The sequence below is a fragment of the Primulina eburnea genome, chromosome 13 (genome assembly GCF_022965805.1).
Source record: "Primulina eburnea isolate SZY01 chromosome 13, ASM2296580v1, whole genome shotgun sequence".
NCBI lineage: Eukaryota > Viridiplantae > Streptophyta > Magnoliopsida > Lamiales > Gesneriaceae > Primulina > Primulina eburnea.
The window spans coordinates 35652149-35662454 of NC_133113.1; the positions used below are offsets into that span (position 1 = coordinate 35652149).

Below are 10306 nucleotides of genomic sequence, written 5' to 3' on the forward strand. Positions count from 1 at the left end.
GGGGTCTAGGGTCAGGGGTCAGGGGTCTAGGGGTCTAGGGTCTAGGGGTTGGGGGTTTGGGGTTTCGGGGTTAGGGGTTGGGGTCTGGGGTCGGGGTCGGGGTTTTGGGGTTTTGGGTTTTGGGTTTAGGGTTTAGGGTTTTTTTTATTTTTTTTTATTTTTTAGGGTTTGGGGTTTAGGGTTAGGGGGTTAGGGGGTTAGGGGTTTAGGGTTTAGGGTTTAGGGGTTTAGGGGTAGGGGTTTAGGGTCTAGGGTCTAGGGTCTTGGGTCTTGGGTCTTGGGTCTAGGGTCTAGGGTCTTGGGTCTTGGGTCTAGGGTCTAGGGTCTAGGGTCTCGGGTCTCGGGTCTCGGGTCTCGGGTGTGGGGTCTCGGGTTTGGGGTGTGGGGTTTGGGGTTTGGGGTTTGGGGTTTAGGGTTTAGGGTTTAGGGTTTAGGGTTTTTTTTTTTTTTTTTTTTTTCCGGAAAACACCGCCGGATGCGGGGGGGTTAGGCAGACCCCTACCTGTATATATCCACAAAATAAAAAGTAACAACAGAAAGAAAACCTAAAAGAGGAGGGGGACTACACCAAGACCTCCTCGAAAAGGCTAAAGCAGTGGAAACATAAAGACAAAGTAGCCTAGGGACAAAAATACGTAAACAAAATAACCCTAGACTACGACAAAAAGTGCGCCAGAAGCTAATCAAATACGAGCAGCGCTAAGTGGCAACACGCCGAGAAGATCAAATGATAACTGTAAGATGAGTGCGGAATCCATGAAGAAGCTCTCATCTCTGAACCATCACCCTGAAGACGCCGGTCTGTCAGAACGACGCTAATCTGAGACCAGGTAACTGTATGAATCCCCACAGTGATCATAAGATCTGGCCAGGAAATCACTGTCCAAAGACGATAAAAGGGCAAAATGAAGATCGCAATCCAGCCAGGACAAAAAGGATCCAGCATCTGAAGTATAAATCTGACGAAGGTATCATAACAATGAAGAGGTTCGTCCGGGAATAATCCCTGGAACCACCACGACATCCAGTAAACTCCTGTAAAAGAACTGATACGGCGGGCAAGGACAACCTGCAGTAAGCGCCCGCCAGGAGCCAGAAATGGACCAAAGAGAGCCACAAACAGAAATAGCGCTCCAGGGAATATGAGAGGGCCAAAGAAAAGCACCAATAGGGTAAGTGCAAGAGCCCACCTAATCCCTAGGAGACCAAACAAGTAGTGTGCGAGTGTTTGGGCCCACTCACACCAGACTGGCAAGACGGGGGAGAAAAGAACCCCCCAAAAGAACAGTACCTGCAAAGAAAAAATAAACATATATATATATATATATAGATAGAAAGTCAGAAGAAATGGATCCAAGTGAAGGGAAGGGCTGCAAACAGCTAAGAACATCTATATCTCAGGTAGGGAAGTCCGGAGGTATCCGAACGTGCAAGTATGGAAATGTGCCTAGGGAGGGAGGGACCTAACTCTAAGGTAAAGTGCCTAAGGGTCTGGGCCCTCGCCGCCAACGCATCCGCCACCGAGTTACCCTCCCGGAATATATGCGAAATATGAACAGACCGCCCCCTCAAAAGGACCAGAATCCTGGATACAATGTGATCAAGACCCCAGCAACATCGACGGGAACGAATGAGCTGAATAGAAGTCAGAGAGTCAAGCTCGATCCAAAGAGGGAAAAAAGAATGATCAGAACAAAGGAGAAGACCCCTCCAAACCGCCCAAAGCTCAGCCCGAAGAGAAGACCCAGCTCCGATGAACTCGCTGAATGAGAGCACAACCCTCCCGGAATCATCCCGAACAACACCACCAGCAGAGGAGTCCCCAGAAATACCACGCGAGCTCCCATCCACATTAAGCTTGAAGCACCCGGACGGCGGTCGCAGCCAGCGAACAATCGCCGTCCTATGGAATCTGTGGAGAGCAACCGAAATACCCAGCAATCTCGCCACCTGAAACACACCCAGCCAATGTCTGGGCTTGACAGTACGCGCAGAGTGGGCAAGACGCAAGTAATACAAAATCTGATACTTCACCGTCTCCCCAGAAACAGGGAGGTGACGGTGCTTCGCATCGTTCCGCGCAGTCCAGAGGAACCACAGAACGATGCAGGGGAGAAACTCCCGCACATGGCCCCCCCGGGACCAGACCAAATCTCTCTTCCACGCACTGAGGAACAAACTGAAATCCTCAGTGTCGGGAATACGAACCCGAAACACGGCGCCAAAGAAGTGCCAGACAGACCGAGCAACCGGGCTGCTAATGAATATGTGTGTGAATGTCTCAGACATATCACAACACTGACATCTCGAGGCTAATGCAAAACCCCGGCGCTGGAGCACCTCATCAACAGGGAGCCACTGATGCCAGAATCTCCAAAGGAAGAACGACATGGTAGGCCTCAACCAACTCCCCCAGCACGGGCGGAATATATCGGAAGACGGAGCATGCTGACGGATCAGCTCCCAAGCAGATCTCACAGAGAAAGCACCATCGGAGCTATGGATCCAACGTGCCAGATCAGGGTCTCCCGAAAGAACAGGGATCAAAACAATCTCCTCGGCAACCGAAGGAGCAACAACCGCACAAAGGCGATCAAAATCCCAGGACCCCTCAGACAGAAAATGAGAGACCCGAACATCACGGCCCCCGCGGACCACACACCGGGAGGACAAAGGAACGTCCCCAAACCAAGTGTCATCCCAAAAGGAAACATCTCCGAGACCAACTCGCCAGCGAATGCCAGGCTCCGCGCGAGGGCGGATCCTGAGGAGACGACGCCAAATGGGGGAAATAGAAGCACGGGCGGGGACACAGGCAGGAGCAACCAGCCGGCAATACTTCCGTAGAAGGAATCTCGCCCAAAGAGAGGATCCCTGCCGAAATCTGAACCATAATTTAATAGAGAAACATTCCACGAGATCTTTCAATCTGCGGAATCCAAGGCCCCCCTCAAGAACGGGGAGGCAAGCCCGGGACCACCGGGCCCAGTGCCACTTCTTTTCCAAGGGTCTCGACCCCCAGAGGAAGGCATTGAAGGCCCGCTCAAGCTTCTCCATGACAGCCAGAGGTGGCTGAACCACCTGAAACAGATAAATCGGCATGGAGAGGAGCACGCTACGTATCAGGGTCATGCGGCTACCCGGGGAGAGGGTCCGAGTCTCCCAACCCTCTAACTTCCTACGAACAGACTGTAGGAGGGGCTCAAAAAGGGAGCATGTGCGATTACCCCGATAAAGGGGAACTCCGAGGTACTTGAGGGGCAGATGGCCCTCGGCGAACCCGGTGATGCGCAGAATCCGGGAGCGGAGGCGCTCAGAGCACCTCGGAGGCAAAATCAAAGAACTCTTGGCAGCATTCACACGCTGCCCCGAACAGTTCTCGTAGTGATGCAGAAAATCGACAAGGCGCTGCATACCACGAGACCCACCACTGGCAAAAATAATGACATCATCAGCATAAGCCAGGTGGGAAATCAGAATATCACAATCAGAACGATACCTAAGCGCAGGATGCTGCAGGTAGAGTCGGTCAAGGCCACGAGAGAGATACTCCGCCCCCAAAACGAAGAGAAGGGGAGACAATGGATCGCCCTGTCGGAGGCCTCTGGTGGAACCAAAAAACCCCGAGAGAGAGCCATTGATGTTCACAGAGAAATGACAATGGGAAATACAGGCCTAGACCAAAGCCACAACACGCTCTGAAAAACCAAAATGTCTCATAACGTCAAATAGGAAATGCCACTGGACCCTATCATAGGCCTTGGCCATATCCAACTTCAAGATGACATTACCACCACGAGAGGGGAGAGTAATGCTGTGAGTGAGCTCCTGGGCAAGGAGGATATTATCAGAGATCATCCGACCCGGAACGAAGCCACTCTGATTCGGGGAAACAAGTCTCTCCACCACATCCCTCAATCGAGAGTACAACAGCTTCGAGATGATTTTGTTCGTGACATTACACAGACTGATCGGACGGAAGTCCGACCAAGCGCGTGCACCCTCGACTTTGGGAATAAGAGTGATCGTGGTGGCGGTAAAGCCCCGAGGCATAGGAGAACCCTGGAAAAAATCAAGAACAGCACCAAAAACGTCCTGATGGACAATCTCCCAGCAATACTGAAAGAACGCCGAAGAAAAGCCATCAGGGCCAGCAACACTATCAGGGTGGATAGAGAAGACGGTCGCGCGGACCTCCTCCAAAGAGGGAATCGCAGCAATACCGTCATTCTCCACATCAGAGATAACCGAGAGAAAACCCGAAAAATCAGGGCAATCGAGCGCAGAGGGCTCCCCTGTAAGCAGATCCTGGAAAAACAAGGCTCCCGACTGCTGAATCAAATCCTGAGACGTCAGGCAAACCCCATTCTCCCATATGCGGAAAATTTTATTCGCCACACGCTTTTTCCTCACCATATTATGGAAGAGTCTGGTGTTCCGCTCACCATCCTCAAGCCAATGGCAAGCCGCTTTCTGTTTCCAAAAATCCGCCTCCATGGCGGTGATACGAGCCAGATCCTCATTGCGATCGGACAGGGAAGTCCAATTCGCGTCAGAAGGGTCGGCCTCACAGACATCCTCAGCTGAACGAACAGCCCTCTCAGCCTCAGTGAGTCTATCAAAGATGTTACCAAAAACATCCCGATTCCACCACCGGAGGTGATTCTTGAGACGCTTCATCTTGGCAAAAAGCCGAGGCATGCCGCTCAGACTGCATGGCAGATTCCAATTAAGCCTCACAGTCTGCAAAAAACCATGGTGCCTAACCCACATTCGCTGGAAGCGAAACGAGCTCGGCCCACGGGCAAAAACAGGAGCGGTAACCAAAAGCGGACAGTGATCCGAGACAGTACGGGCGAGATGCTCAACCCGAATCGAGCTGAAATGATCTCCCCAATCAACAGAAACCAAGACCCTGTCCAACCGCTTCCAAATGGTCTTATTCGTCCAAGTGAACGAAGACCCCTCAAAACCAGCATCGATAAGACCAGAATCAATAATAAAATTGTTGAACTCCTCCATGGGTAGCAACCTACCACCACGGGAGCCCAAGCACTCAGACGCATCCCTGACGACATTAAAATCGCCCCCAACCAGCCAGGGACCCAAAACAGGCTTAACCAAAAGCAAAGAAGCCCAAAGATCCCTACGCTGGACATAATCACATCTAGCATAGACAAAAGAACAAAATATCTCTGTCGGTAAGAAAGAGGCAGAGACTCTGATGTGAAGGAACTGAGCATGATCAAAAACACACTCCGCCCTCACATCAGCAGCAAAAAATACCCAGATATGACCGGAGTGATTAGAAATGACTCCAGAAAACCCCAAACGGCGAGTCATGAATCTCGGATCCAGATCAATCATGGGCTCCAAAACAGCCAAAACCTTAACCTGTTTCTCCTTCACAAAGGCATGAAGCCTCTGCTGGGACTCCGAACTCCGAAGTCCCCGGATATTCCAGATCAAACAATTCATGGGGAACGGGTGGAAGAAGGACCCGATCGCTTTTTATGCGATCGCCGACCATCATCCTGAGGTCTTTTTCTGGGGTTGGACATGTCAGTGTCCAAAATACTACACTCGGACCCACAGCTAACTCCAGACACAGAATGTCGATCAAAATCCTGATCAGGATCATCAGCCGACATGTGACTGGGGATCATCTCGAGAGTAGGGGGTCCCTGTCGAGCAATCAACTCGTCCAGCATAGAAGTGGCATCAGCAGGGGATGCAGGAAAAGATGGGACCGAGTGACTGCTATGATTTTCAACACAAGCCTCCGGGGGGACAAACACAGTCACCACATCCGGGCGTGGAGACCCAAGGTCATCCACGCAGTCCACAAAAGGAACACTCTCATCGTCATCAGCCACCGTGACCTCAGGACGGTCAGGAATAGGGGCCTCCTGATGAGAGCCCAAAACGACAGAGGGATGAGGAACACCTAATCCAAGCTCCTCAGAGCCGACCTCTGTCTCATGCAAATGGGAAAGAACTCCAAAAGAGTTCGACGCAAGAGGATCATCCCTCGGGAGAGCCTGACGAACAGGCCTCCGTCTCTGTCTACGTCGGGGACCGTGGCCATTGACATGAAGCTGGGGCTGTGGTCCCGGGACAAGGACAGGAACAGCACCTTGAGGAGGTGCCGGAGCAGGAGGGGCCTCTGGCTGAGGAGGATCTCGATCAGCAGGCTTGGATCGAGCAGGTCTAGGGTTTTTCCCATGGGAATAGCAAACATCGGTCGAATGGCCCAACATCTTGCAATCCAAGCAATACCCAGGTATTTTCTCATAAACAACATCAATCTCCTGGGTATGATCACCCCAGCCCACCCAAATTTGCTGAACAGGTGGGTCCAAGACATTCAACTCCACACAGACTCGAGCAAAAGCACTCCGAGAGGAGTCAGCAGTAAAGTCATCCATTTTCACCGGGTTGCCCACAATCTTGGCAAGGGCAAAAAGACTTTTCTTGTTAAAAAGGTGAATGGGCAAACCCGGGAAACGCACCCAAACCGGGGCTATAGGAGATTCTTCCTGAAGATTGAATTCCGGGGTCCATTTGGAAAAACGGATCCCCAGAGGTCCCACCATCATCTGCCCACGCGTCCAAAAGAGCGCATAATCCTCTTCACACTGAAGAGACAGGATCAAAAAACCTCGAGGCAAGAACCTCAAATCAAAAGATCGCTTCAATCCCAAACGAGCAAATGCCGCAGAAATACCCGAGTTTGGGACTAAGGATCTATTACCAGAAATCTTCCCGACTAAAGAAAACTTAAAAGGCTCGGTCAGAGAAGACATTACCTCATCCGGGAATAAAATACCCGGTTTCCCATTCTTTAAAGTGGGCAGGGGCATGTCTTCCATAGAATTCAAGACATCTCCAAAGCCATTCTTCCCCGAGCGAGGGGAAGTAGGGGCCAGAGCATCCCTAAATGACACCGGAAACGTCTTTGTCGCACGAGAATCAGATTTAGAAGCCATACCCGAGTTGTTGACCGCTGAGTTGACTCGGTCAACTCGTTGAGTTGACCCGGCCGAGTTGACCACCGAGTTGACCACCGGAGATGTACCAAAGATCGGCGACGGCGAGGAGATCACGGAACCGGTCTTCAATCCACTAGAACCGGGCGGCAGAGGGGCCGATTGCATCAAAGGATGAGAGTAAATTCGATTTTGCCCTAGAAATTGGGGGTTTCCGACCGGTGGCCGGAAACCAGAAATTGATTGAGGCAAAACACGACCCATGACTGGACGATCATGTTGTGAAGAGGAATTGAAAATATTCGCCGGAACACTACCTGAAATCGGCGGTGAAGTGAACGGAATCTCACCGATTTGGGGGTTTTTGATCGACGGCGAATTTTCTGAAATTGATGGAATGGTTGTAGAACCCATGGATAGATGAGTATACGGTAGTGAGGAATTAGCCAAAGAAACAGCCACGCCGGAGTAATTTGAGAAACATTCCGACGCAGCTAGGGTTTGAGGGTGGAAATCGGTAGATCTAAAATTGCCGCCGGAGGAGAACACGGTTGGGAACGGGGCCTGTGGCAATGGAATCGTCTCACTGTCGCGATTCCAGATCAGGGCTTGTTGTGGAAAAAGATGACCGGAATCGGCCGGACGAAGCGGAAGAGTTCCCGCCGCCGCGATGAACAGTGCAGGCGAAGTTTCAGAAGAAGATTCCGGCGTAAATACTGAGTGGTTGAGAGTGGGGCTGGTACGAATGGACTCGTCTGCTCGAGGCGAGTCAGATGGTAGGTAGTCGGCGCCGGGAGGAACAGTGCACGGCGACGACGTGATTTTGGACGGAAATGGCGCGATTTCAATCGGCGATTTGGAGGGGTTACCGGACTCCGATTGGACTGAAACTTGGACAGGGTGGTCGCCGTGAGGAGGCGGTTCAGGTGGGGTGGTTCGCCGGCCGGGATCCGGCGGCGGCGGCATGGCGGCAGGTAGGGCGTGAATAGTGACGGTTTTAGTGTGTTTTTTCTCACGTTTTACTGTGTGTTTTTCAGAGAAAATTTTTTGGGGGCAAAATGGTTTAGGGTTTGGTTTAGGGTTTAGGGTTTAGGGTTTAGGGGTTTGGGTTTTGGGTTTAGGGGTTTAGGGGTTAGGGGTTAGGGTCTAGGGTCTAGGGTCTAGGGTCTTGGGTCTTGGGGTTTGGGGGTTGGGGGTTGGCGGTTGGGGGGTTAGGGTTAGGGTTTAGGGGTTGGGGGTTGGGGTTTAGGGGTTAGGGGTTAGGGGTTTTCGGGGTTAGGGGGTTAGGGGTTTAGGGTTTAGGGTTTAGGGTTTAGGGTTTAGGGGGTTAGGGTTTAGGGTTTAGGGTTTAGGGGTTTAGGGTTTAGGGTTTAGGGTTTTGGGTTTTGGGTTTTGGGTTTAGGGTTTTGGGTTTAGGGTTTTGGGTTTAGGGTTTAGGGTTTAAGGGTTTAGGGTTTAGGGTTTAGGGTTTTTTTTTTTTTTTTTTTTTAAAAACACCGCCGGAAGCGGGGGGGTTAGGCAGACCCCTACCTGTATATATCATCAAAACAAAGATACAACATAAAACCTAACGAGAGGGGGACTATACCAAGACCTCTCGAAAAGCTACTACACAACACACAAAAAACAGAATCTAGGGTGGCAAGTAAATGAGCCAAAAGCTAATCCCTAGGTAAAGCGCATAAAACATATGAAGATCAAGAAGCAACGCTAAATACATGGAAATAAAACGAAATCTATCTAAGCAGTAGAGATCCGGCTCAGAAATAGGTGCAAAAGACCACCGATGGTACCCATATCTGAGCCATCTGCCAGTGTAATACCAAACTGAAGAATAGAACCTACACCGAGATCGATCTGCTGTACCCGATCTGGCAGTCAAAATAGTAAGCAGCTGGAAAGTCACTGTGCAAAAAACGGTCGAAACACAAAAGGAGGACCGTTATCCAGCTCGAAGACCTAAGGAGAGGGAAAAAGCTGACGGAGCACATAAAATCAGAGCTCCAAACATGACTGTAGCTCTGAAATAAAAAGTAACCAAAACATATCATCCAGAGCCACCAATGCACGGAACGAGAGTAGAAACTATATAAATCCCGACATGAATGGGGCTCCGGGCCAGAGAAACCACTGAAATAGATCATCCAGAACCACCATAAATGTCGACCAGAGAGCATAAAAGTAAGAAAGCGGCGGGCAAGGAGAAGCCTGCAGTGAGCGCCTGCCGGAAAACAGAAATAATCCAAAGAAAAGCACCGATGGAGACAGGACTGGGACCCATCCAAATCCAAAAGAACAAACCACGGAAAGTGCAAGTGTCTGGGCCAACTAGCACTGCTCAAATGTGAGATAAAGAACAACCTCCAAGGACAAAAGACCTGCAAGAAAAATAAATACATATAGATAGATACAGAAAGAGAGCCAAAAGGAAGAAGGGGCTGCAAATGGCTAAGAATATCTGGATCTGAGGTAAGGGAGCCCTGAACGATCAGAACGGGCAAGGATGGAGATATGGCTGGGTAAGGAAGGACCTAAATCTAAGGTAAACTGCCTAAGGTTATGAGCCCTAGCCGCCAAAGCATCCGCCACTGAATTACCCTCCCGGTATATATGCGAGATATGAACCATACGTCCCCTCAAGAGAACCAAAATCCTCGACACAATGTGATCTAACCCCCAACGACACTGACGAGAGCGGAGGATCTGAATAGAAATCTGAGAATCAACCTCGATCCAAAGAGGGAAAAGAGAAAGATCAGAACAAAGGATAAGACCCCTCCAGACCGCCCAGAGTTCCGCTCGGATAGTAGACCCAGCTCCAATGAACTCACTGAACGATAGCAAGACCCCGCCCAGAATGATCACGAACGACGCCACCAACCGAGGAATCCCCCAGGATTCCCTCTCGAACTCCCATCCACATTCAGCTTAAAACAACCAGACGGCGGCCGAAGCCAACGAACAATCGCCGTCCGATGATATCTGTAGAAGCAAACTGAAATCCCCAGCGATCGCGCCACCTGGAAATAACCCACCCAATGCTTGGATTTGACAGTACGCGCAGAATGGGCGAGGCGCAGGTAAGACAAGATCTGGAACTTCACCGTCTCTCCAGAAATGGAGAGCTGGCGGTGCTTCGCATCATTCCGAGCCGTCCAGAGAAACCACAAAATAATGAAAGGGAGAAAACTCCCTCACATGGCCCCTGAAGCCCAGACCAGATCCCGCTTCCAGGCACTAAGGAATAACCGGAAATCCTCGGTATCAGGGATACGAACCCCAAAGACAGCACCAAAAAATGCCAAACGGACGAGCCA

At 50.7% G+C, this 10306-nt stretch overlaps 1 protein-coding gene across 1 annotated transcript; it reads right to left on the bottom strand.

Annotated features, from left to right (window-relative positions):
- Positions 1–679: 679 nt before the first annotated feature.
- LOC140810546 (uncharacterized) lies at positions 680–5478 on the bottom strand. Its single transcript, XM_073168377.1, has 3 exons — positions 3748–5478; positions 1464–3675; positions 680–1197 (listed from the first exon to the last, which is right to left on the bottom strand). Exons 1-3 carry the CDS (start codon positions 5476–5478, stop codon positions 680–682), a joined length of 4461 nt encoding a protein of 1486 aa, XP_073024478.1.
- Positions 5479–10306: the final 4828 nt, after the last annotated feature.

Coding starts and splice junctions, on each gene's coding strand:
- LOC140810546 (XM_073168377.1), bottom strand. CDS start 5,478: ATGAATTGTTTGATCTGGAATATCCGGGGACTTCGGAGTTCGGAGTCC. Junction 3,676..3,747: donor TGGCCAAGGCCTATGATAGG/GTCCAGTGGCAT, acceptor GCTTTGGTCTAG/GCCTGTATTTCCCATTGTCA. Junction 1,198..1,463: donor GCACTTTACCTTAGAGTTAG/GTCCCTCCCTCC, acceptor TTGGTCTCCTAG/GGATTAGGTGGGCTCTTGCA.